Source organism: Salvelinus alpinus, chromosome 11 (genome assembly GCF_045679555.1).
Source record: "Salvelinus alpinus chromosome 11, SLU_Salpinus.1, whole genome shotgun sequence".
Classification (NCBI taxonomy): Eukaryota; Metazoa; Chordata; class Actinopteri; order Salmoniformes; family Salmonidae; genus Salvelinus; species Salvelinus alpinus.
In genome coordinates, this window is record NC_092096.1 from 54,080,610 (window position 1) to 54,108,545 (window position 27,936).

A 27,936-nucleotide genomic window follows, 5' to 3' on the forward strand; every position below is an offset into this window, starting at 1 on the left:
TTCTAATCACATTAGCCTACGTTAGCTCAACCGTCCCGCGGGGGACCCACCGATCCTGTGGAGGTTTAACTTAGTGAAGAGCTTTGAGGGCACTATGGTGTTGAACGCTGAGCTGTAGTCAATAAATAGCATTCTCATGTAGGTGTTCCTTTTGTCCAGGTGGGTGAGGGCAGTGTGGAGTGCAATAGCGATTGCATCATCTGTGGATCTGTTGGGGTGGTTTGCAAATTGGAGTGGGTCTAGGGTTTCTGGGATAATGATGCTGATGTAAGCCATGACCAGCCTTTCAAACCAATTCATGGCTACAGACGTGAGTGCTACGTGTTGGTAGTCATTTAGGCAGGTTACCTTAATGTTCTTGGGCACAGGGACTATGGTGGTCTGCTTGAAACATGTTGGTATTACAGACTCCATCGGGGACAGGTTGAAAATGTCAGTGAAGACACTTGCCAGTTGGTCAGCGCATGCTCGGAGTACACGTCCTGATAATCCGTCTGGCCCTGCGGCCTTGTGAATGTTGACCTGTTTAAAGGTCCCATCGGCTACGGAGAGCGTGATCACACAGTCGTTTTGGAACAGCTGATGCTCTCATGCATGCTTCAGTGTTGCTTGCCTTGACGTGAGCATGTAAGTCATTTGGCTCGTTTGGTAGGATAATAGAAAGAAGTGGAGGGAGCCCGACCAACGTGACTCGAGGTGCAATAAAACAAATTAGATTGAAAAGGAAAAGGAGCACAGGCACTATGGTGAGCGAGCGTTGCGCCTTTTCATTTTCAATAAATCGTGAGTACCCATTTATTTGTCTCTGCCTCCAAATCTTCCTCTTAAAAGGTAGGCTGTATCCTATATGCAAAACCTAGCTTGAGCAAGTGTCCGCTGTCGTCATCCTTGCTGCTGCTTCAAGTTCTGCAGCCATATGTGCGATCAGGTGCGTGTGCAATTAGCCTCTGCTCTCTTCAAACTGCGTGTGTAATACCGATAGCCATAATGGGCCACGTGAAAAACTGGTAATTTAACATATTTCTTAGGTTATTTTTGTGCCTTTTGATATTGCCTATAGGGTGCCAAATTCTACGGACCATGGCTGGCAAGTGAGTTGTCACATATGCCTAAAATAACATTGTGGGACTGCAGTTGGGTTTGAGACCAGTTCTTGTAGCGGGTGAGAGTCGGACAGAAAGCCAGCGGTTGTGGGCAGGTGCGGTTTCAAAAGCTGCGGGCGCAGCGGGATGAATAAATCAGTCTCCCGCCGACCTTTAATTCCACGCTCAGTCGAAAGAGAAGCCATAGATTAATACATTTTGAGTAAATCATGGTTCCTCTGCCCAGATAAATGTTGGTGACACTGGTGTGTTCTCATAATGGAGTCTCTGTCAAATAATGTTAGTTTTCCTGATTCATTAGGAACTAGATTCTTACCTCAGACAATCATAATTCTTATGTCTGTAATTCAGTATTCCCCCTGCTCCCTTTTGTAACTTTTATTCTTCCTTATTTTCCCCCTCATGTTGTGCAGACAATATACTTACGAACATGCTAAATTACAGTACAACGGTACCAGTACTCCTTTTGTATGTATTTTTATTGTTAATATTTCAAAGTCTATTTTTTTTAAAGCTAATTTGTCTTTACATTTTAAAATCTGCTTTGTTGAAAGGGCTCGTAAGTACGCATTTCACTGTAAAACTCGACACCTGTTGTATTCGACGCAGGTGAAAAATACTATACGAACCTATACTATACGAACCGTGTTATTCATCCTCTCAGCAGGCAGTAAGACGTCTCCAGAGGGAGGAGCAGCAGCAGCAGCCGGGGGGGAGGCAGAGTCCGGGACCGCCGCTGGGAGGAAGAGGAGGTGGGGATCCAGCACGGCCGTCAACGCCAAGAAACCATCCATCAGCATCACCACAGACTCACTCAAGGTACTGTACATGGCAGCACGCACACATACAAACAGACAGGCACACATTCTGAAGAAGAAAATAACATCCTAAAAATCCCTGTTTCAATTCAGACAGAACATGGGTTCAAAGTTGTTACATTCAAACTCTTTGTCCTCCTTTCTCCCCCTCCTACCAGTCTCTGATCCCAGACATCAAGCCCAGTCAGGATGCTGTGGTGGATCTCCACCCTGATGACATCCAGTTGTCTGGGGACGAGGACACCACCAGGGAGGACAAGGGCCTCAAGATCAGACGCACTGTCACACAGGTGGGGAAAGGGGCCTGGGGAGTGGATCAGACAAACTTTAATAGGCTACTGAATAATACATTTTTTTAACCTTTATTTAACTAGTCAAGTCCGTTAAGAACAAATTCTTATTTACAATGACGGCCTACCGGGGAACAGTTGGTTAACTGCCTTGGTCAGGGGCAAAACGACAGATTTTTACCTTGTCAGCTCGGATTCGATCCAGCAACCTTTCGGTTACTGGCCCAACGCTTTAACCACAAGGCTACCTGCCGCATAGGTGTATATCATATGTGTGTACCACAGATGTGTTTACAACATTACTGTGCGGGCCACTCAATGTAATTGCACCACCATAAATTGATCATATCTGGAGTGATATTGGTATATATAGTACATTTAAAACTAGGTTTCGGTTTTATTTATTTGCACCAAATACAAGTGAAAGACAAAACAGTACAGATAAAAAATAAAAAAAAGAGTGCAGGAGAGGATAGAAGCCCAAAAGGGCTGATATGAAAACCACACCACAAATATAAGTTACAAAAAAAGTTTGTTCAATCAGTTAAACAAGCATATTCATTATAATTGTACATGATATACTCAGTATACAAGAAAAAACGTTTAATTATGTGTGTGAGAATTAGGCTAGATGGAGGGGATTACTGGGTAGTTTGGTTCGTCAGGCTGACCCCCAGTCTTCACTTGAAGTTATTGAGGGATGATGAGGTTTTTGCAATATGAAGGTAAAAATTCCAGAGTATGGTACCTCTGTATCTGGTAGTCAATTCTCTATGTCAGGTGTGGCAGTGGGGAGGGTGAAGGTTATCACAGTGTCTTGTGTTATATAGATGGATTTCAGAATTAACCTGGAAGAATCCATTGAAGGGTTTAGGTATACTGTCTGTGAGTATCAGTATTTGTAGATGAAAGTACATAATTGGAGTACATTAATATCGTAAATAGACAAGATGTTGAGTTTCTTAAACAAAGGCGCAGATGGAGCCAGGTAATTAGAGGTGGCTAGTCTTGCAAATGTATTTTGTATGATGAGAAATTTGTGTAGGTAGGAGGTATATGTACTGGCTCAGACAATATTACAGTAAATTAGATATGTTTAAATTAAACTGTAGTATAGAGTTAGGATGCAAGCCTGATGAACCAAACCGCTAATCTTTCTGATGATACCAAAATATATCATCGCTTTGCTACAGACAAATTGAATATTATCTTTTCAAGGTAACTTTTCATCAATTAGACTCCGAGGAATCTAGTGGATGTGACTTGTTCCATTTCATTCCCACCAATTGAGATTCTGGAGAATACAATAGTTAAATTATCTTTTAAAAATGTTTTTTATTTAATCTATCCGAAACATTCTGAAAATTTGGCCATATCTGACTTGGTAGATGCACAACTGTTTGCATAAACAAATTGTTCTCCATCATAAACATAACTATATAACCAATGATATGTATAATCATGAAAACCGTAGTAATGCATTTTAGAAAGTAATATTTCCTGATCAACCGTGTCAAGGCTTTGGATAAATCTAAAAAGATGCCAAAGCGTGTATTCATTGTTAAGGGCTGTATAGATCTTATCCACAAGTTGCAAAAGAGCCATATCTTTGGAGAAGTTTTTACGTAAACCATATTGTTGCTCATATAGAAGTGTTAATTAAATGTTTCAACATTTTCTTATATACCAATTCTGAGGATTTTAGAAAAACATAGTAGTACAGATATTGGGGGATAATTTGCAAAAGATCTTGGATCCCCAGATTATATAGAGGGGGATAACTTTAGAAAATTGTCAATCTTTAGGAACAATACCAGTTTGCATAGATTTGGTGAAGATATACATTAGAGGCTACTGCTGATATCTTTAAGTTACCAATTACATCAGGAGGATCAAACTGAAGCAGAGAAGGGAAATGGTCCTTAATGCAATCCACAGGATTTCCATCCGTTTTTTTTCAATTTGGCCTTTTTTTTTTCGTTCTTCAATTAGTCGTGGCAGCAGTTCCTTTCTTTTGAGGCAAACCTTTTCAGAGGAGTCTTCATTGATGAAGATGTTGGTTTCCTTCAGGCACTTGGCTCTCTGAGAATCTCCTCCTTGTCTTTGAACCTGAGCAGTTTCACCACTATAGATCTGGGCCGTCCATCAGGGAAGAAAGTGACATTCCTATGCGCCCTCCATCTCCATGAGTTTAGGGTCCAGTTTGAGTTGATCTGCCAGGAGTTTCTTGCCCTTCGGTGTCATGCCAAGTTTCAGTCTTAAAATCCTCAATTCCATCTTTTTTTAAATTATAAAAAAAATATATATATATATGTTTTTGCGCCTCTATTGGATTTCGAGGTATTCTCCTTTTGGACAAGTGCTTGTCAAGTGTTTGTAAAATTGCTAAATCCTCAGACATGGTTTGAATGCAGTCTGTCTGGTGACATTCACGCCCTTTAGCTCCTCCACCTCTGACTGCGTAAACTCCAAACTGTTTAAATTCCATGACATCCTTAAACAAATCATCAACCCTTTTGTTGGTAGAATCCATAAAGATTTGCAGGACAGACTTATTTATTTTTAAAATATCTTTATACAACTCTTTTTGTTGATCGAGTTCATGGAGTAGCGTTTGATACGTATTCCTCTTCCACATTGAGCTTTGGGGTGTTTTTTTCTGTCTAGCATAAGCCAGTGCTGTTGATACGAGGTATATGCTGGGCAGTAAGCCTAAACACTGGTCGAAGATGCTTGGGAAAGACAGTGGTAGGAGCATTCGCTTACCCACGGAACAAGCATCGTGTGAGGACGGAGACCGAGTTTTCTTTTTATCGACAAACCAACATTTATTCTTACACACTTGAGCTGTATAGTGATTAAGTTGTCTCTTCTCCATTCATAGGTGGTCCCAAGTGAAAACCAGGAGAATGGCCAAGGAGAACAAGATGAAGAGGAGGAGGAGAAGGAGAAGAAACAGGAGCATGACAGAGAGAGGACACAGAAAGAGAAGAGGAAGGACAGCTACTCAGAAGACACCATGGAGTCTCAGTCCTCCGCTGCGCACGACACCGACGCTAAGAAAGGTAACTGAAGTGTAACACCGTCTCCCAAGTCTCTCCGGCTAATATGACACTTCTTTCTAACTACTATCTTCCTGCCCCGTTCCCCTTGTTTTTCCCTTTCTCTTCAAATCAATCTCTCTCCCTCAGTCACTCCCAGTGATACGCTGGTGCGTCGCTCCATCAGCCAGCAGAAGTCAGGTGTGTCTGTCACCATCGACGACCCGGTTCGCACCGCCAAACAGCCCTCTCCGCCCAGAGGCAAAGTCTCCAACATCGTCCACGTCTGTAACCTGGTGAGTTCAGAGCATTGTCTTTAACCCACTCATTTGAGTGTGTAGGATATATAAAAGTAGATCTTGGGATAAGGTTGCTCCTAGTTTAACCATACCCTAATGGGTAAGGTTAAGTTAAACGGATCCTAGATCTGTGCAAAAGGGCAACTTCTACCTTGAATCAACATCATGAACTGAGTGACCTGTGGCCCTGACTGACCTATGACCTCTCTCCTGTCCATTAGGTACGACCTTTCACACTGGGTCAGCTGAAGGAGCTGCTGAACAGGACAGGCTCAGTGGTAGAGGATAGCTTCTGGATCGACAAGATCAAGTCTCACTGCTACGTCACTGTGAGTAACTGTCATTGTCTCGTTCTCTCTCATACCAGTTTGTCTCTCACTATCATTGTAAGTGTCAAGTCTGTCAGATAATTAATTCCCAAATTACTTAATTGGGACTAGAGAAACTGATGGCTTTGAAAGTCCATGCACATCACACTTGTTTTTCAAAGAACTGGTCATTGTTCTTTGACCTCTCTCGCTCTCTCTTTCCTCCCAGTACTCCAGCACAGAGGAGGCTGTGGCCACACGAGCTGCGCTCCACGGGGTGAAGTGGCCCCAAAGCAACCCTAAGGTTCTCAGTGTGGACTTCTGTGAGCAGAACGAGGTAATTCTGTCCAACCCTTTCACACCCATCAGGGAACAACTGGACTAGTACTAGTAAACACTAGGAACATAGGAATATTAGCTCTCATGGACTAATGGGTATCTATATAAACTAACTTGGGGAAAAATTGCTGGCGCTTGGTGTGTAGATCTATGTTCAATCTATGGTGTGTAGATCTATTGTGTAAATTATGATTTAACAAAGCCCTTCCCCTCTTATCCATCCAAGGAACACGTTTTTAAAGTGATAAAACACTGCCCATCTAAAAATCATTCACCCTTTTTTCCTCTCATTCATCCTTTATTCCTCTCGTTCTCTCTCTTCTCTAGCTGGACTTTCACAGAGGCCTACTGACCGTGGATCCAAGAGAGGAGCACCGCCCCCAGCCTGGTGTGGGTCCTGGAGGTCCCAAAGTCCGACCGGGCGTGCTGCCCCCTCTGATGGACGGGCGCGGGGACCGCGGCGTGGTCGGAGGGGTGCGGGACCAGTGGGCGGAGAGAGAGAGGGAGATGGAACGCCGGGAGAGGACCAGGGCGGAACGTGAGTGGGACCGGGACAAGGTTCGAGACTTCGGAGGCAAACCAGGAGAGGAGAGGGAGAGGGGGAGGAGATCTCGCTCCCTGGATAGAGAGAGAAGGCGGAAGGAGAGGGACGGCAAGGAGAAGAAGACCGACAAAAAGGGTGAGAGGAGTTGGGAGTCTCTTGTCCTCCCTATGCATGTTTTAATTAGAGGTCGACCGATTATGATTTTTCAATACCAATTATTGGAGGACCAAAAAAAGCCGATACCGATTTTTTAAAATGTATTTTTATTTTTAATAATGACAATTACAACAATACTGAATGAACACTTATTTTAACTTAATATAATACATCAATAAAATCAATTTAGCCTCAAATAAATAATGAAACATGTTCAATTTGGTTTAAATAATGCAAAAACAAAGTGTTGGAGAAGAAAGTAAAAGTGCAATATGTGCCATGTAGAAAAGCTAACGTTTAAGTTCCTTGCTCAGAACATGAGAACATATGAAAGCTGGTGGTTCCTTTTAACATGAGTCTTCAATATTCCCAGGTAAGAAGTTTTAGGTTGTAGTTATTATAGGAATCATCATACTATTTCTCTCTATACGATTTGTATTTCATATACTTTTGACTATTGGATGTTCTTATAGGCACTTTTGTATTGCCAGTGTAACAGTATAGCTTCCGTCCCTCTCCTCGCTCCTACCTGGGCTCGAACCAGGAACACATCGACAACAGCCACCCTCGAAGCAGCGTTACCCATGCAGAGCAAGGGGAACAACTACTCCAAGTCTCAGAGCGAGTGACGTTTGAAACGCTATTAGCACGCACCCCGCTAACTAGCTAGCCATTTCACATCGGTTACACCAGCCTAATCTCGGGAGTTGATATGCTTGAAGTCATAAACAGCGCAATGCTTGAAGCATTGCGAAGAGCTGCTGGCAAAACGCACAAAATTGCTGTTTGAATGAATGCTTACGAGCCTGCTGGTGCCTACCATCGCTCAGTCAGACTGCTCTTTCAAATCATAGACTTAATTATAACATAATAACACACAGAAATACGAGCCTTAGGTCATTAATATGGTCGAATCCAGAAACTATCATCTCGAAAACAAAACATTTATTCTTTCAGTGAAATACGGAACCGTTCCGTATTCTATCTACGGGTGGCATCCATAAGTCTAAATATTCCTGTTACATTGCACAACCTTCAATGTTATGTCATAATTACGTAAAATTCTGGCAAATTAGTTCGCAACGAGCCAGGCGGCCCAAACTGTTGAATATACCCTGACTCTGCGTGCAATGAACGCAAGAGAAGTGACACAATTTTAAGAAATGCATTGATGTTTATGGTTAGGTACAGTCGTGCAACGATTGTGCTTTTTTCGCAAATGCGCTTTTGTTAAATCATCCGTTTGGCGAAGTTGGCTGTCTTTGTTTGGAAGAAATAGTCTTCACACAGTTCGCAACGAGCCAGGCGGCCCAAACTGCTGCACATATACCCTGACTCTGTTGCAAGAGAAGTGACACAAAGAAAATCATGTTAGCAGGCAATATTATCTAAATATGCAGGTTTAAAAAGATATACTTGTGTATTGATTTTAAGAAAGGCATTGATGTTTATGGTTAGGTACACGTTGGGGCAGCGACAGTCCTTTTTCGCAAATGCGCACCGCATCGATTATATGCAACGCAGGACACGCTAGATAAACTAGTAATATCAACCATGTGTAGTTAACTAGTGATTATGATTGGTTGTTTTTTATAGGATAAGTTTAATGCTAGCTAGCAACTTACCTTTGCTTCTTACTGCATTCGTGTAACAGGCAGGCTCCTCGTGGAGTGCAATGAGAGGCAGGTGGTTAGAGCGTTGGACTAGTTAACCGTAAGGTTGCAAGATTGAATACCCAAGCTAACAAGGTAAAAATCTGTCGTTCTGCCCCTGAACAAGGCAGTTAACCCACCGTTCCTAGGCAGTCATTGAAAATAAGAATGTGTTCTTAACTGACTTGCCTAGTTAAATAAAGGTGTTTAAAAAAAATAACTGCCAAATCGGTGTCCAAAAATACCGATTTCCGATTGTTATGGAAACTTGAAATCGGCCCTAATTAATCGGAGGCCTCTAGTTTTAATATCTAAGCTGTTTGTAACCTATAGCTATTACGATGTTAACTCACTATCTTTCTCTCTCCCTCTCCTCCATTTTCATCCATTCCAACAGATGAGCCTCCTGCCAAATTACTAGACGACCTCTTCAATAAGACCAAAGCAGCTCCCTGTATATACTGGCTCCCCCTCACTGAAGAACAGGTAAGACACACACACACACACATCATAATGCAACAACTTGATAGGAGTGTTTTATTGTCATTAATTACTTTTGTTCGTATCCCTAGGCAAACCAGAGGGGAAAAGAACGGGAAGAGCGACAGAAAGAACGAGAGAGGAGGCGGAAAGAACAGCAGGAGGAGGAGGACAAGAAGCGAGAGGAGGAGAGAAAGGAGAGAATTAAAAGCAGAGAGAAGGAGGGAGGAGCTGCGGTAAGCACTGGAAGTGTGAGTGTCCGGGGATCTGAGGGAGACCGAGATAGAGAAAGGGAGCGAGGGAAGGAGAGAGAGGGGGAGAAGAGGAGGGACAGTGGTGGATTCAGACCCAGAGGTCCTGATACTAAACCCTCTACTGGGTTCCGACGCTCCCGTAGCCGTAGCAACCCCCGAGACAAACGCCGTTGAGTGTTCAGTTTGACGGAGTGAGAGAGATGGGGAGGAAAAAAGGATGGATGCAGTCCCTCATTCAACATACAATTGGAACACAGCAGAAAGAGATTTCTAGTCCCCCTCCTTTACATTAAAACCACTTCCATAGTCTTCAGGTTAACAGGCTGTTCCTCTTCTGGCTATCCTGTCCTTTGTGCCAGGGAGACTCCTATTTAGAAAACCCCAAATCCTCACTCAGTAATGCCGTCTGTCTCTCACATGTTCATAAAAATCTACATGTATGGTCACATGTTGATAGTTTAGTGAACCGAAAAATGTCTGCCTCCAAAATGGCACCCTATTTCCTATATGAAGGCCCCTGTCAAAAGTAGTGTACTATATGGGGAATAGATACGGTGACATTTCGCTCTCCCGCTTCCTCCTATAGCTGTCTCATCTGTCTCAAGCTTCTCATACGAAGCAGTCCAGAGGCCTATTCTGAGCTCTGGAAATTCTCATGCGTTTTAACCACAAATGGAAAGAAAGGGTGGAGGTTTGCCTCAAGGCCTGGAACAGAGTCTTGTTCCACCAATCTCTGCGGGCACACAGTAATAAGACTCTTCCCTGTAATAATCCATTTAAAAATAGCAGCCCAGCTTACCAACCCCCAAATGTGTTCTAGAATCAATTTTAGTATTTCAAAATCCAGTGAAGTTATTTTTTCTACGACCGGTACCAAGGCCCTTTGTAGGGTCATGTGAAGGTTATTTTTTCTGCTTTGATGTTTTATTATGATGAATCATGTAAATCTCAGCCTTGGATGGTTTTTGTGTGTTCTAGTGTGTGTGTGGTGTGGTGGTGCTCTGCTCTCCCTCTCCACACACTAAGGTTAAAGTTGGTCATGTGTCATTACACTGAAAGCAGCATATGTTAAAGAACATTAAGAAACTGTCTTTTTGCCTTGTCAGAAGGGTAGGGACATTTTTGTGTGGGGGACTGATTTCATTTATGCACACTTGGCATGTATACTGTTCTTTTTAGGTTGTTTGGGTAGGGGGGGGTCCAAACGCACTGGGAGAATCTGTGTGGCACGATGTGAAACTGTCCCAACATGTGAAACTATCGCTTTCTTGCTCTCTTCCTTATTCACTCAGTGTACCCTCGACCCTCCCAGTTCTTTTTGTAAATGAATCAGACGAGTTTAACTTAGATTATTACTGTTTTAATATTGTTTTTAATTTGTTTGAAACTGATTCTTATTTGGCTGTTTTTTTTCCTCCTGTAAGTGCTGAATGTACAAAGAATTCAAAATAAATGTAAAAGTTTAAATGTTGTCAGCACATTCTTTAATATAGTATCGCAAGTCACATTTTGTAATGTTGTTCAAGTTCCTAGGAGACTGTTGCTAATTCAACAATTGCTTATTCGGGAGATTAGTAAATTATATGAATACGAATATATGAATACACTACATGGCCAAAAGTATGTTGACACCTGCTCATCAACCACCTCATTCCAAAATCATTGCCATTAATATGGAGTTTCACAAGAACAGCATTTAAAGTTGTTTTTCTTCTCAATTTCGTGGTATCCAATTGGTAGTCTTGTCTCATCTGCTGCAACTCCCTTATGGACTCGAGAGATCAAGGTCGAGACACAACCCAACCAAGCCGCATTGCTTCTTGACACACTGCTCGCTTACATTGGTGCGGCTGGCTTCCGGGTTGTCGGAGGATACACCTGGCGACCGTGTCAGCGTGCACAGCGTCCGGCCCGCCACAGGAGTCGCTAGTGCACGATGGGACAAGGAGATCCCTGCCAGCCAAACCCTCCCCGAACACGGACGACGCTGGGCCAATTGTGCCCCATGGGTCTACCGGTCGCGGCAGAGCCTGGACTCGAACTTTTGTGTGTATTTTATTTATATACACACTATATATATACACACACGGATATCCCAAATACTAGGTTTGATTTCCACCTTCTGGCCACAGATTGTAACTGCAATAAAGACTACCTCAAAAGTTGAACACACAAAGGAAAATATTTATTAATTACAACGATACAGGAATGTTTTATTTTTTTACTTTTACAAGAAGAAACACTTACAAAATATCTTACGGGTAAACAAGTCAAATTTTAAGTGCAAATTGTTTGCTAGTGATGGTTAAATACAAAAACAGGTTAACCAGATCGATAAATCCCTTCTATAGCACACAGTCGGGTAGTAAAAACAAAACCATAGTTTGGTGTATTCTTCTTAGCCTGGTCCCAGATATGCCAAAAGATGCCGTGACAATTACCATAAGAGTTGCCAAGACCGCATAAACTGATCTTGGACCTGCTATATTCTTCTCCCAGTCTGGTACAGTGATGGTCTGCGGAATGGCAGGACTCATTATGTCGCACCTGAGTGGTGTTCAGTAGGCACACAACTGAAGAAAATGCTAAACTTGTCCAGAAAGAAATACTTATTTTCATCTTCCGCCAAACGTATGTGCCTTAATGAACTTGCCCCCGGTCATATACATACATACAGGGGTTTGATCTAAACCGGATTGGGGTGTAACGGATTACAAAAACGAATCCGTTAAATTACCAGCAAGATTATTACTTCTAGTGTTTTAAATTCAGAAAGGCTGTTTGCAAAAAATATATATATTTGACACCTTTTGTTTTCTCAATGACATTCAAATCATAATTGAAAAAAGGCGCAAGTTTAAGTTTGATCCACCTAAAGAAGTCTGACCACAAGTCAGAGGCCACTATGACGACGTACCAAATGTTTGATGGATTGCGGGAAAATAAGAAAATAGGCTTTGTAGGCTACAGTCCAATGTTGCGACTGCTGTCAGCATTCAAAGATTATTCAACTTTAATAAATGCTTGGAGGTAAGGACGACAGCAGTGGTTTAGCCTACGGGCGATACGAATATTACTTATTGATATCTATCTACATTATTGTGAATCACACTGCAGCTCTCTCATTTAGCTATTTGCGCCGTACGGATTGTGGTTGTTGTAGATGGCTGTTCAAATGTATGTGTATTTTTACCCAATAATGGTTGAACTGAAAAAGTTTAAACTGCCTATCAATCAGTTTTTGCGACCAGTGGATAGCCAGTGAAAAATGCACTCTTGTAACAGTTGCATACTGCGGATCCCAGTTTATGGAATACAAGTTTGAGGGAGTTCTTACCTTCTAAACTCCTCTGTGGTATTGTGCTCAATACTGTCAAAAACAAGTTTAATTTAAGACCACGAATAGGGCTTTTATTGCTCAATCTAATTAATGTTGATAAAAAAATTATCCATAGGCCTAATGGACTCACGCACTTTTGATAGACAAAGGGTAAATCTGTAGTTGCTACCTCAATTTTTGGATTTATAAATTAATGATACTGTATATACCCATTGATTCTTTAAGAATATACATTATAAATGGCTCATGAGCTTTAGTTCAACTATCACATGCCATGATAACCCAAAATACTGTAAACTTGTTTTTCTCCAATGTTTGTAAACATTATTTACAAACACTATAGCCTCAAAACATGGGTATTTTTTTCTTCTTTCTTGTATACAAACATTGGAGAATGGTTAGTCCTTGCATCCATGGCTCTGTCTATTAATCTTAGAGTGGTTTCATTTCGCCAGGGCCATCCCTCAGCGTTTTACCAAAACAGAGGCAGGGTGCCACTTGAGGGGAAAGTAATCTAAAAGTAACAAACTAATCAGATCAGAGCAAACCCATATATTGGTGTGCAATAGAGAAAAAGAAAGAGTTTGTATGAGAGTGTGAGAAAGAAAAGGGAATGTTTTATGCATAGAGTTCCTTCCTCAGTTGTGTTGTGAGGGGAAATGTTATGAGGCGCACACCCGGGTCATGTGACATGAATGGCAGAGGAGATGAGAGTCCAGAGGGAAGCACTGGGAGCCCTGCTGATCCGAGAGCTGCTTCCCACATTCCTGAGGAATGAAACAGACATGGAGAGAACATTACTTCTGATCTGAGTTCAGGTATAATTCTTCATAAAGTACATACGGTAACAGCACACTACTATGGTCAGTGTTTTACAACCCTAGTCCCGGTGACTCGCAAGATGTTCTGGGTATTGTTCCAGTACAGTTATCACACCTGATTAAACTATCAAGCCCTAGACTAGTTGAATCAGGTGTGTTATTGCGCAGCTGGAACAAAAGCCTGCTCACTCTCAATGAACACTGGTACAGACTGACCACATTACGTAGTAGGTGTTATTGTTAGATGAAGGCCATACTAACCTCACAGTGGTAGCACTCAAAGTGATAATCGTTGTTCATAGACATCACCCGGAGTATCTCCTCGCTGCCCTGTAACAAAACAGCGGTGGTGAGATTAGTGCACCACAATCATGGCCAAAAGTATGTGGACACGTGCTAGTTGAACATCTCATTTCAAAATCATGGGCATTAATATGGAGTTGGTCCCCCGTTTGCCGCTATAACAGCCTCCACTCTCCTGGGAAGGCTTTCCACTAGATGTTGGAACATTGCTGCAGGGACTTGATTCCATTCAGCCACGAGCATTAGAGAGGTTGGGCACTGATGTTGGGCGATTAGGCCTGGCTCACAGTCGGTGCTCCAATTCATCCCAAAGGTGTTCGGTGGTGTTGAGGTCAGCTCTGTGCAGGCCAGTCAAGTTCTTCCACACCGATCTCGACAAACCATTTCTGTGTGGATCTCGTTTTGTGCACGGGGGCATTGTCATGCTGAAACAGGAAAGGGCCTTCCCCAAACTGTTGCCACAAAGTTGGATGCACAGGATCGTCTACAATGTCATTGTATGCTGTAGCTTTAAGATTTCCCTTCACTGGAACTAAGGGGCCTAGCCCGAACCATGAAAAACAGCCCCAGACCATTATTCCGCCTCCAAACTTTACAGTTGTCGCTATGCATTGGGGCAGGTAGCGTTTTCCTGGCATCCGCCAAACCCAGATTCGTCCAACGGACTGCCAGATGGTGAAGCGTGATTCATCACTCCAGAGAACGCGTTTCCACTGCTCCAGAGTCCAATGGCAGCGAGCTTTACACCACGCCAGCCATCGCTTGGGCTTGTGTGCGGCTGCTCGGCCTTGTGTGACCTACCACTTTGCGGGCTGAGCCGTTGTTGCTCCTAGACGTTTCCACTTCACAATAACAGCACTTAAAGTTGACTGGGGCAGCTCTACTCCCAATGTTTGTCTATGGAGATTGCATGACTGTGCTAGATTTTATACACCCGTCCGCAACGGGTGTGGCTGAAATAGCCGAATCCACAAATTTGATATACTTTATACTTTTGCATAAATAGTGTAGTTGGACATTTGAGTGGCATGCAGTTATGTCTAACTGCATGATACGCAACAAACAACAAGAAACACATTGATTGAAACAAGAGACACTCACCTCAGCAGGTAAGATGGGTTGTAAGCAGGCAGCACATTTAGGAGCAAACGTTCTGCGGGGCAACAAGAGTTCCAATGGCAGAATAGAACGACATGTAGACCTAGCAATGTAATGTACTACTAATGTACAAACCTAACAAACTGTGCGATAAACTGAGTATTATCCTCTGACCTTAAACAACTTGACAATTGAATGAATGTCGACCCCATCTGTATATCAACGCCTCAGTTTGACCTACTGAAGACACCCAGCCTCACCTGTTGTAGTCCGAGACACAGTAGATGTTGCTGAGGTGGTCGACGGTGAAGGGAACTCCGTCCAGGGCTTTGGAACACACCACACAGCGGAAACAACCGGGGTGGTACGAGTTCCCCATTGCCTGGAGGATCTGACGGACGAAACAGAAACAGATGGGGGAATGTGAAGAAAGGATTTTTGAAAACAAGGTTAGAAAATGTGGTTATGGTCAGAAACATTTTCCTTTTTTATGGTCATGGTAAAAAAATATACGGGCTTGAATGTTGAGGAGTCGCTGACGCACACACACAAACACACACACACACACACACACACACACACACACACACACACACACACACACACACACACACACACACACACACACACACACACACACACACACACACACACACACACACACACACACACACACACACACACACACCTGTTCCAGGATAAGGTGGCCACACACACTGCATTTCTCTGCTGCAGCCTGGAACCCTGAGAACTGACACAAGTATGGAGAGAAGAGAGAACATTTGAGACGTGATTTTATATCATACCATAGAAAAGTACTATTTAGAACTTTAATGCAATTTACTGTAATGTCTAGGAGGCCATTGTTTAGAGATGTACTGCACTGATATCCAGGAATGGAATTGAAAGAGAGAGAGAATCTTTGGCCTTGCCCTCTTACCATGTAATCCTCTTTACAGTACACAGAGCCATTGACGTTGTAAAAGTCCTTGTTTCTCAGGGTGCGACCTAACAGAGAGGGAAACATGAATGACCGCAGAGGAACAGAGGGAGGCTTACCCAGATGTTTTCCTTGCTTTGACTATGTACCGTGTCCTCTGTGATATTACCGGTATTTAAAACGGTACTCATTCACATAAAAATACATCCGTGTGTCATTAAGTGCAAACACATTCATGGAGTGGCATGACTGTTCAAACTGAGTTTATCATAATCACCAAGAAACCCTAGACCCACTCCAATTTGCATACCGCCCCAACAGATCCACAGATGATGCAATCTCTATTGCATTCCACACTGCCCTTTCCCACCAGACAAAAGGAACACCTATGTGAGAATGCTATTCATTGACTACAGCTCAGCGTTCAACACCATAGTGCCCACGAAGCTCATCACTAAGCTAAGGACCCTGGGACTAAACACCTCCCTCTGCAACTGGATCCTGGACTTCCTGACGGGCTGCCCCCAGGTGTTAAGGGTAGGTAACAACATCCGCCACACTGATCCTCAACACGGGGGCCCCTCAGGGGTGCGTTCTCAGTCCCCTCCTGTACTCCCTGTTCCCTCATGACTGCACGGCCAGGCATGACTCCGCAACACCATCATTAAGTTTGACAACAACACAACAGTGGTAGGCCTGATCACTGACAACGATGAGACAGCCTATAGGGAGGTCAGAGACCTGGCCATGTGGTGCCAGGACAACAACCTCTCCCTCAATGTGATCAAGACAAAGGAGATGATTGTGGACTACAGGAAAAGGGGGACCGAGCACGCCCCCATTCTCATCGACAGGGCTGTAGTGGAACAGGTTGAGAGCTTCATGGTCCAAACACACCAAGACAGTCGTGAAGAGGGCACGACAAAGCCTATTCCCCATCAGGAGACTGAAAAGATTTGGCATGGGTCCTCAGATCCTCAAAAAGTTATACAGCTGTACCATCTTTCTATTATTCAACCAGACGAGCTAAATGACTTCTATGCTCGCTTCGAGGCAAGCAACACTGAAGCATGCATGAGAGCATCAGCTGTTCCGGACGACTGTGTGATCAAGCTCTCCGTCGCCGATGTGATCTTTAAACAGGTCAACATTCACAAGGCCGCAGGGCCAGATGGATTACCAGGACGTGTACTCCGAGCATGCGCTGACCAACTGGCAAGTGTCTTCACTGACATTTTCAACCTCTCCCTGAGAGTCTGTAATATCAACATGTTTTAAGCAGACCGCTACAGTCCCAGTGCCCAAGAACACTAAGGTAACCTGCCTAAATGACTACCGACCTGTAGCACTCACGTCTGTAGCCATGAAGTGCTTTGAAAGGCTGGTCATAGCTCAACACCATTATCCCAGAAACCCTAGACCCACTCCAATTTGCACACCACCTCAACAGATCCACAGATGATGCCATCTCTATTGTACTCCACACTGCCCTCTCCCACTTGGACAAAAGGAACACCTACGTGAGAATGCTGTTTATTGAGAGCTTCAAGTTCCTTGGTGTCCACATCACCATAAAACGATCATGGTCCAAACACACCAAGACAGTCGTGAAGAGGGCACAACAAAGGCTATTCCCCCTCAGGAGACTGAAAAGATTTGGCATGGGTCCTCAGATCCTCAAAAATGTCTACAGCTGCACCATCGAGAGCATCCTGACTGGTTGCATCACTGCCTGGTATGGCAACTGCTTGGCCTCGGACCGCAAGGCACTACAGAGGGTAGTGTGAACGGCCCAGTACATCACTGGGGCCAAGCTTCCTGCCATCCATGACCTTTATACCAGGCGGTGTCAGAGGAAGGCCTTAAAAAGTGTCAAAGACTCTAGCCACCGTAGTCATAGACTGTTCTCTCTGCTCCCGCACGGCAAGCGGTACCAGAGCGTCAAGTCTAGGTCTAAGACTCCTGAACAGCTAATCAAATAGCTACCCAAACTATTTGCATTGTCCCCCCGCCCTATTTTACACTGCTGCTACTCTGTTTATTTTCTATGCATAGTCACTAACTCTACCTACATGTACATATTACCTCAATTACCTTGACTAACCGATGCCCCCGCACATTGACTCTGTACAGGTACCCCCTGTATATAGCCTCGCTACTGTTATTTTACTGCTGCTCTTTAATTATATATATATATATATTTATTTTTATTTATTTTTTACATTTTTTTAAAACATTTTTTTACTTAAAACGTATTTTTCTGAAAACTACATTGTTGGTTAAGGGCTTGTAAGTAAGCAGGTCACTGTAAGGTCTACACTTGTTGTATTTGGCGCATTTGACAAATTACATTTGATTTGATGATGCAGTTGGCTTGGAATGCTTTCCGCTGAGTTAAAGGGAAAGTTCACCCAAATTACAAAATTACATTGGTTTCCTTACCCTGTATGCAGTCTATGGACAAGGTACGACAGCAATCCCATGCTTTGGTTTAGTTTCCACATGCTATAATTTGAGTATTTGTTGCACCATTCCCATTCAAGTCATGGGACCGATGTGAGCATTTTTCACTCTGTTCTGCTTCTCAATCAATTTTAGATACTTTTGGATGATTTAAACATGATTTGCATTAAATTCTAATATCAGTCCTATTTGGGATTTGGGATGGGATTTGTGCCACAAAAGCTAAAACGTAAGCATGTGGAAACAGTGCCTGGGAAACTAAACCAAAGCACGAATTGCTGTCATGCCTTGTCCATAGACTGCTTACAGGACAAGGAACCAATGTGTAATTTGCGTGAAATATCAGTTTAACCATTCAGGTGTTGTTCAACCAGCCAGTCAACGAGAGGTGTGTGTGTGTTCAACTCACCACAGGACACACAGGTAAAGCAGCGTGTGTGATAGAGGCTGTCCAGAGCCTGGCAAGCATTATCCGCTCCATACACACCTTTCCCACACTTCACACATGTACCTGCAACACAATAAATAACCTTTACTATACGTCACACTTGTACCTGCAACACAATACAATGAACAACCATTACTTATCAAGACATGGGCCCACATACTTTCCTGGTGAAGTCACCTCGTCAAGAAAACGTCTTGGCCTTCGTCAAACATCCCTCGTTACACACACACACTCAGTAAACATTACTGTATCCCGTACATAGGACTAATACAACTTGAAACCAACAAGAGACTTCAAGCCAGACACACAAGTCAACGCTCAAAAATTAGTAATCGTTTTTTTTCTGGTCACCTGCCTAGGGAACAACTCCTGGCCCTTCTTAAAACACCCTCTTGTTCTCAGCTCCAGTTAGGGCCTCTGTAGTGTTAACAGCTCTGAGCCTAGCTTAGCTGCCACAGTGAGAGGAAGTGGCAGTACAGTTCACATCCCCCGAGGGCTCACATACGGGAGCAGAAAAACAGGCTATAGCACACCTCCGCTGCGCACGCCATGCCAGGGTAACACAGCAGCACACGCATGACTCGCGTCCCACACACTGCATATTATAATGGCCCGGAGTCACTCCCGAACACACACACCCTGCCACACGACACACACACTGCCAGGCCAAAGCTGTAATCTTCTCTATGACTCATACTAATGGTCAGTGCTGTGTTTATCGCTACCGTGTCATTTGTCTGAACATTGGAGCAGAACTAAGCATTGGAGTTCAGTGTGTATGTATAGCTACGCTTCCTCTGCCCTCTATGGGAGGGGTTCTCAAACGTTTTGAGGGGCCCCTTTTGTGATAGCCAATTCATCAGGGAAACCCTCATAATCAGAACAACTTAGGGTGAGATTAAAATAGCACACAAGGAGTTTTACTATGACTTTGGCAGTGGATGGCTGGAAGTACCAAGTCTCAGGCCTGGGAAGGAGCATTTTAAAGGCCTGCCTCTTGGGATCTAAGAGAATTTTGCAGTTTTAAAGCTAATTTCCTGCAATTTTACACATTTTTGTAATGGGCAGGGAGAAAACTTTGCCGTTTAAAAGCTTAAATTACAGTGCATTGGAAGTATGGATAATTTGTAGAGTACTGTGGATACCAATATCCCTGTGAGCCTCCCAGGCTCATGTTGCCCAGGGTTAATACTTTTACATTGTATTATTGTATTACACTAAACTTATTCCACGGATCCTTGACCAAATGTAGTTTAATCTGTTGTTGTTAGTAACATTCATAAAAATAATAAATGTATATATTGTTTTATCTGGCCTCGGACCCCCTGCAGTACCGCGGACCCCACTTTGAGAACCCCTGCCATATGGTACAATGTCTGTGCTTAACTCTACCTAAAAACCGTTGTATACCTAGCCTCCCAATGTGATTTACTGCTTTACATTATGGCTGAGTGACTGTTGCACAGACAGTCTTTGATGTGTGTATTTTTGCATGTCAACTATGATAATTACTCCTCATCAATTGATCTCTGCGTCCCTCTCTTCTCCTTTCTGTCTGATGTGGATAGCCTAGCAGCTCTACTTGTCTGGATAGGCCTTAGCTAGCCCACTGATGGCCAAATGTGTTTCTTTCCCTTTGCTTGTGTGGGAGGTATGTAGGTAGGTAGGACATGCAAGTCCCTGCAGGTATCGAGGCACCATCCATCCATCCATCCTTCTCTCTTTCATCTATCCAATCTGTCTATCCATCCATTCATCTATCCAATCTGTCTATCCATCCATTCATCTATCCAATCCTTTCATTGAAAAATAAATAAATGATGAAGTGGTTGATGATCTCACCAAAGAACTCCTGGCGATTCTCAGACAACGCCTCCCTCCCCGTTCCTGGCTCCTCCTGGGCTTTGATTGGTCCGGCAGCCGTAGCTGTGTTGACGAGCGTCACCGGCTTGCTGAGGGCCTTGGCATGTTCTTTGAGCATCAGCCCACCCAGGTGTAGTCCCTCCCCCTCCAGTGCTGCGTCTCTTAGCAACAGGCGCGTCAGTTCCTCTTGGTAGCGGGTCCCCGGGAGGTCCGAGTAGCGCGCCCGTTCCCCGCCAGCGCCCACGCCAGTCTCCTCCCCTCGGGCTGCTCCTGCTCCCCTCTCATCCCACCACTCGGGACCAGCCCGGTAACAGGCCGCTGCCGGGCTACCCACCGCAGGCGGGTACGAATGCCGGCTGTCCTGAACCCCTGTTCCTCCAGGTGTGGAGACCCCGTCCAGGTAGTCCTGCCAGCCTCCTGACCCAGAGTGTGCCCCGGCCCTGCCTGAGACTATGTATCCCTGTCCACTGGTGGAGCCCCCTGAGTGCAGGGAGGAAAACTGCAGCTGCGGTGCCATGGCGGCGGAGGCGGTGTACCGGGTGTCATAGCCCAGGCTGATTCCGCTGGTGCGGTTGCTGCTACAGCGGCTGCCCATGGGGCTTCCACCGCTGGCAGTACTGGAGGCAAAGCTGGACCTGGGACTGATCAGCACCGACTCTTGGAGACTGAAGGACGAGCAGGGGCTCAGTGCCGGGCCTGGGGGGAAGAAGAAACCTCCACCCACCCCTCCTCCTCCACCCATCTCAGAGGGCCTGTGTGGGGGGTGAGAGAGCGAGGCCGGCCTGGTGCTCTCCCAGAGTTCCCCTCCGGTGCTCAGCCGCTTGTAGAACAGCGCCTCCTGGAGGGAGAGGCGTTTGTGGCGCTCCGGCTCGGGGAGGTAGTGCAGCTCGGCCATTGCGCCACCACGGGGAGCGGAGCCGTAACCCGAGGAGGTGGAGGAGGTGGGGTATGCCGGAGGGGGGCCAGAGGAGTGGGACAGAGGAGGCTGGGAGAGGAGCTGCTGGCGTCGGACCAGCTGCTGGAGCTCCAGAGAGTAGCGGCGCTGGTTCATAGAGGCCTTGGACCCAGCTGGGTCACAGTCCCCCAGGCCTGACTCACGCCTCATCTGGATGTCAACGCCCTCCCCCAGGTAGCAGGAGGCACGCTGCTGGGGCGACCGCCGCCGGAGGGGGGCGAGAGTCGAGAGGGAGAAGGGTTGATGTTCGCAGTCAGCAGTTTGGGGGGAGATGGAGGTTGTAGAGGGGGAGAGGTGCTGGGTAGCGGAGACTCTCTCTGCCGGCCCATTCCCACCTCTGCCACTGGCCGGTCTGCATGCCTCCGTTGAGGTTGGAGAGGTGAGAGAGAACTGGCCAGGTGTTGATGGTGAGGAGGTTGCAGTGCTCAGGGTTGGTGGTAGTCCACTACTGGTGTTCCCACCGGTGTTCCCATTGCTGTTATTGTTGGTGTTGTTGACCAACTCGTTTTTCTTTTTAGAACTGGCGAATTTCACACTCCCTGAGTCAGTCAGTTTTAACTTCTCCAATAACTTACTTCCAAGTCGGTCCATTGTAATGTCTAACCTGGTCGTCTAAAACTCTGAATAATCAAATTAAATTAAATGCTGTTAACAAACCACTATGTTATATAAGTTAATGTACTCAATAAATACAGTGTGTGAGTTGGAAATACATTAATACTCAAGCATGTCTACAGTACAGTTGAACTACAGTAGTTGAAATGACAGAGACCCTTGCAATCTATATGCTAAACAAATACCCCCCAAATTAGAACAACCAACGGACAGACCTATGTAGGCTATATGTACATATACAATAAATTAAAAAAAACAGACGTTAAATAAGACGATTAAGACATTTTTGGAGGATCACATGACGATATAATCATGTTTGGACAACAGTGTTGAGAGTCATCGTGTCTTGGCTGTGGAGACTACAGGCAGACAGGTAGAAGGTAACGCATGTGAATCCATCGAGTTAGTAGTGACTACTTCTATTGTTCTGGCAATGTTGGAGATAAAGACTGATAAAAATGGCTTTTTAGGTCACTTTCATGAAGCTGAAGTTGTTGTTGTCGGTCTCGTTTGAGACTAGGTAGCCCCACACCTGCATGTCTTCGGTGTGACGAAACGGTCCATTATATTAGGTTAGACTTGGTCACGTAAAGATGAGTTGTTTCTGCTATTTGTTGTTTCCCACGCAACTGGCACCAGTATAAACTTAAATGCTCTTATTTTGGGTCCTTTTAATGAAGAAGCATTCCCCTTTGAACTTGTTTTAAAGTCAAATGTAGTCCAGTGAAGTTCCTTTCCGCACGATTTTCCACGGCAAAGCTTTTTGGCAGGATAACTCGTCGGGCTAGTGGGGACCAGTGGAAGGAGGAAAATAAGTCAGTTTCTGTATAAAATGTTGCGTGTCCAAACTCTTCTATTCACTTTAACAGAAACATGATATTGAAAATGTATATACAAACGCGAGAAAAAAAAACGGATCAAACGAAAACATAACGCATTCGATGTTTCGAGAATGTATTATTGCTCACATTCCGCTTTCAAATCATTTTACTACAAAAATATGCGGATAAGTTTGAGAACGGAACTCATGCTGCCTTAAACTCTACTGACCGTTGCCAAACCAATTGTACCGTAAAAGTAGGCAAGCATTAATCCATTCCGCGAATGTGTCACAGCCTACAACAACTTCGTTTCTTTCTTTCCCTCAAATAATTTACCTCCCCCTCTTTTTCCTTTATCAGCCACTGGCTTGTTTTTTCCTTCAGGCCGGAACACCTTTCTGCCAGCAATCGCGAATGGATAACGTCCTAAAATATTTCGTCGTTCATACGCAAACTTCCCAGTGGGTGAACAATGCCATTGCAGAGTCCACTAGTTTGGGTGACAGACACATCAAAAGACATAATCTTGTTTTTCCTAATTATTCAAAATACATAATCGTGTTTTTCCTAATTATTCGGTATAAACCAAATAAGAGGGTATGCCTTATTTTCAGTGCGGGCTTAAATAGGAATCCATGTGGAATTGTGGATAAAACCTTTCAATAGCATAATTTATACTCAATTACAATCATAAATCATTGCATTCAGATTTTTCACATGGGTGGGTTAATGACTTATTACACAATTATGACCTCTCAAATACCTGTCTCAGGTATGTTATTTGCCCCAGGCCTTATCAACCACACACCAATATGTCGTCCCTGAGGCAGAAAGCAATATATTGCTTGTTGTCAAGACCTGACACAGTTGAAATATGACTTTGGTATAGGCCTACGTGACTAGAATATGTGTAATCGGCCATAATGGTCCAAACCTATTTGGGTACTACTTTATTGTGCTCCCATTCTGTGGAATGTGCGGAAGGACTTTCGCTAGAGACACGGCGCTATGATTTTTTTTCGGCATGTAAGTGTTCTCCAAGGACGATACAAAGTAAACAAGTGTCATACATTTCAACGCGATCTGAGTCGTTTTGGTGACATTAACCCATAACATGAATCGCATCTTTGTGAAACAATTTTGTGCATATATAGGGCCTACTTTGGGCAGGCTGATTTTGCCTACCCCGAAGCCCCGTCTTTTCTCCCTAGACCCTTTCATTGGCCTTGCAGTAGTTTAAACTGAAACGCACTGGCTTCGGTGTGTGCCTGGTTCCCGCTCCCTTAAATTGACGAGAGCATTCATTGTCGGCGAGTGGGGACTTGTCTGTAAAGTTAACAGAAAAATACTTCATGGCTTACTCAGTATAAAGAGCAGCTGGAGCACGGGAAAATATGATTCCAAATTTTGACATCAACTTTGGGGGACAAAACATTTTATATGATGACAAATAGTGCGTGTAATTATACTTTTTAAATATTGACGTATATTTCAAGTGTAAATACAATATTATAATTTGGTATTTTGGCATTATAGTAAAATCTAATACAAGTGTGTAATTCTATGAAAATAAAATACGACTTCACCTCAACCAATTCAGACCTCACATTTGATTTTGTAAGTGTATGATCATCATCACCACCACCTGAAGTCCACATCATCATTGTCTAATATAGCGTGATCAACGTTATTATAATGTAACATCGCACGTTGCTGCCTATTACTACTTTCTTTTCAAATCCACCACCTGTTTGCCGTATCTTGAGCACTGCTAGTGGTCAAAATAATCCTCACATGAAAATCCAACATGGCGGCGCCCCTTGGGACATTGTGTAGTACAGGTGAGGTTATTTACAATTACTTGTCATTTTCATTCAACCTAATGGTAATTTCCTTCTGAAATGTAAATAGTATCCGGCTTCCAGTTTACAAGACTGCGTTTGATCTTTAGATAGATAGATAGATAGATAGATAAATAGATAGATAGATAGATAGATAGATAGATAGATAGATAGATAGATAGATAGATAGATAGATGGATGGTTACCCTAGATTTAAAAAAAATGGCTAGCTAGCTAGACAACTTTATTGGTCAGTGGTCCTGACTGATTCAGAATGAACTACACGTGTCAGTCAAATTCTATTGTGTAACATATGTTAGTCTTTGATAGCCCTGTCATCAGATATTTCTAACGAATGCATTGTTCTCTTAAATTACGTTTTTTGTTGTTGTACGTGAGCTGCTCAATCAACGTCAGATTCAGAAACACAAGGTAGACAGCCTAGCTAAATGACAGCCTAGCTAAATGAACTGAATTCCTGGTCTGTTTTCAGCTTTGAGGCATTCCAGTCGTTGTTTTACTACGACTTGTGGGGCACAGGCTGGAATCAAGTGGAGAACAGAGTAAGCTCTAAAAGACAGAAACTGTTAAGACAAAATGAAACACCCACAATTGTAGATATTACGGCTGTGTTGACTGTTGATATACTTTTTTACAATTCCACTTGGCTTTGTCCACAGAAATGGTCTTGCCCGCAGTGGAACAGAGTATGGCCCCCTGACAGATTTCCCTGACTGGTCCTTTGCAGGCAAGTTCACGATTGGAGCATTAATTTGAATGTATTGCAGGAACATAGTGTATGATTGGTCAATGGAGCTGGTAGATGCTGTGTGTGTCGTTCTGTGTTTCGTTTGAACACGTTATGTTCATGTGGTTTTTGGTGTCATGATTTGTGTGTGTGTGTGTGTTTTATACACAGATGGCCGGTCGGCATCCCCACTGAAAGGACAGCTGAGGAGAAAGCAGGAGAGAGAGACGTTAGCAGTCAGTACCTTCTCCTATGTTATCCTCCCCCCCCTTTTTTTCTTCATATTACCTCCCAAAAAGTTTCTATGTAAACTCAGCAAAAAAAGAAACGTCCTCTCACTGTCAACTGCGTTTATTTTCAGCAAACTTAACATGTGTAAATATTTGTATGAACATAAGATTCAATAACTGAGACATAAACTGAACAAGTTCCACAGACATGTGACTAACAGAAATTTAATAATGTGTCCCTGAACAAAGGGGGGGTCAGAATCCAAAGTAGCAGTCAGTATCTGGTGTGGCCACCAGCTGCATTAAGTACTGCAGTGCATCTCCTCCTCATGGACTGCACCAGATTTTCCAGTTCTTGCTGTGAGATGTTACCCCACTCTTCCACCAGGGCACCTGCAAGTTTCCAGACATTTCTGGGGGGAATGGCCCTAGCCCTCACCCTCCGATCCAACAGGTCCTAGACGTGCTCAATGGGATTGAGATCCGGGCTCTTCGCTGGCCATGGCAGAACATTCCTGTCTTGCAAGAAATCACGCACAGAACGAGCAGTATGGCTGGTGGCATTGTCATGCTGGAGGGTCATGTCAGGATGAGCCTACATAAGGGAGGAGGATGTCTTCCCTGTAACGCACAGCGTTGAGATTGCCTGCAATGACAACAATCTCAGTCAGATGATGCTGTGATACACCGCCCCAGACCATGACGGACCCTCCACCTCCAAACCGATCCCGCTCCAGAGTACAGGCCTCGGTGTAACGCTCATTCCTTCGACGATAAACGTGAATCCGACCATCACCCCTGGTGAGACAAAACAGCGACTCGTCAGTGAAGAGCACTTTTTGCCAGTCCTGTCTGGTCCAGCGACGGTGGGTTTGTGCCCATAGGTGACGTTGTTGCCGGTGATGTCTGGTGAGGACCTGCCTTACAACAGGCCTACAAGCCCTCAGTCCAGCCTCTCTCAGCCTATTGCGGACAGTCTGAGCACTGATGGAGGGATTGTGCGTTCCTGGTGTAACTCGGGCAGTTGTTGTTGCAATCCTGTACCTGTCCCGCAGGTGTGATGTTCGGATGTACCGATCCTGTGCAGGTGTTGTTACACGTAGTCTGCCACTGCAAAGACGATCAGCTGTCCATCCTGTCTCCCTGTAGCGCTGTCTTAGGCGTCTCACAGTACGGATATTGCAATTTATTGCCCTGGCCACATCTGCAGTCCTCATGCCTCCTTGCAGCACGCCTAAGGCACATTCATGCAAATGAGCAGGGACCCTAGGCATCTTTCTTTTGGTGTTTTTCAGAGTCAGTAGAATTCCTCTTTTGTGTCCTATGTTTTCATAACTGTGACCTTATTTGCCTACCATCTGTAAGCTGTTAGTGTCTTAACGACCGTTCCACAGGTTCATTAATTGTTTATGGTTCATTGAACAAAAATGGGAAACAGTATTTAAACCCTTTACAATGAAGACCTGTGAAGTTATTTGGGTATTTACGAAATATCTTTCAAAGACAGGGTCCTGAAAAAGCGGCGTTTCATTTTTTGCAGAGTTTAGTTGTGTCAGCAATATATTGTATGCTCTTGAACATTCTCTCCTTTTGATGCAACTCTACTCCTCCATCTGTTTCTTCTATTTATCCTTTCCCTTCATTTTCTTTTCTCGCTCCAGAGACGTGTAGTGAATCTAAGCTCTGAGGTGGATAAAGGGATGGAAGTGTGGAGGGAGAAACGGGAAGAAGCTAAAAGGATGGAGGAACGCAATAAATCTCTTCTGCTAAAACCCAAAGGGAACCTTTTATTGAAGAAAAGTAAATAAGAAATCATATTTTCCGTTCTAGCTTACATTACTTATTAACAAAATGGTGGAGTTGGTGTATGGCTTTGTCTTGCTGTTATTGTTTGTAGTACTTATTTTGCCCTTTTCAATGTTTTTCAAAAATAAACTTTAATGTATATCCACAACTTACTGTTAATCTACTTTCTTATTTGTTCTTGAACATATGTATGAACAAATATTAGGAACATGGTTGGTAAAGGTTTTTACAGTGGAGTAATATACAGTTGAAGTTGAAAGTTTACATACACCTTAGCCAAACACATTTTAACTCAGTTTTTCACAATTCCTGACATTTAATCCTAGTACAAATTCCCTGTCTTAGGTCAGTTAGGATCAC

The 27,936-nt window shown here is 43.9% G+C and overlaps 3 protein-coding genes across 5 annotated transcripts in view; 2 read left to right on the plus strand and 1 right to left on the minus strand.

Moving 5' to 3' along the window:
• The window catches only part of LOC139534428 (apoptotic chromatin condensation inducer in the nucleus-like), a 28,723-nt gene extending 17,972 nt beyond the window's left edge, over positions 1-10,751 (plus strand). For 2 of the 3 annotated variants that reach the window (XM_071333571.1, XM_071333572.1), the window contains exons 9-17: positions 1,768-1,922; positions 2,080-2,211; positions 5,096-5,276; positions 5,403-5,548; positions 5,773-5,880; positions 6,089-6,196; positions 6,526-6,877; positions 8,948-9,036; positions 9,123-10,751. In XM_071333571.1, the coding sequence (XP_071189672.1) occupies positions 1,768-1,922; positions 2,080-2,211; positions 5,096-5,276; positions 5,403-5,548; positions 5,773-5,880; positions 6,089-6,196; positions 6,526-6,877; positions 8,948-9,036; positions 9,123-9,458 (1,607 nt within the window). In that variant the 3' untranslated portion in view covers positions 9,459-10,751. The remainder of the gene's footprint in view (positions 1-1,767; positions 1,923-2,079; positions 2,212-5,095; positions 5,277-5,402; positions 5,549-5,772; positions 5,881-6,088; positions 6,197-6,525; positions 6,878-8,947; positions 9,037-9,122) is intronic. The other variant, XM_071333573.1, reaches the window with a different exon arrangement.
• A 696-nt stretch (positions 10,752-11,447) lies between these two features.
• On the minus strand, positions 11,448-23,343 carry LOC139534429 (LIM domain-containing protein ajuba-like). Its single transcript, XM_071333574.1, has 8 exons — positions 20,540-23,343; positions 18,659-18,760; positions 15,787-15,854; positions 15,535-15,597; positions 15,107-15,237; positions 14,850-14,901; positions 13,707-13,775; positions 11,448-13,391 (listed from the first exon to the last, which is right to left on the minus strand). Exons 1-8 carry the CDS (start codon positions 22,104-22,106, stop codon positions 13,287-13,289), a joined length of 2,157 nt encoding a protein of 718 aa, XP_071189675.1. The 5' UTR covers positions 22,107-23,343; the 3' UTR covers positions 11,448-13,286.
• A 1,318-nt stretch (positions 23,344-24,661) lies between these two features.
• Positions 24,662-27,724, plus strand: LOC139534430 (large ribosomal subunit protein mL52-like). The gene is made up of 5 exons (XM_071333576.1): positions 24,662-24,792; positions 25,286-25,355; positions 25,473-25,540; positions 25,712-25,776; positions 27,432-27,724. Exons 1-5 carry the CDS (start codon positions 24,759-24,761, stop codon positions 27,576-27,578), a joined length of 384 nt encoding a protein of 127 aa, XP_071189677.1. The 5' UTR covers positions 24,662-24,758; the 3' UTR covers positions 27,579-27,724.
• The last annotated feature ends 212 nt before the right edge of the window (positions 27,725-27,936 follow it).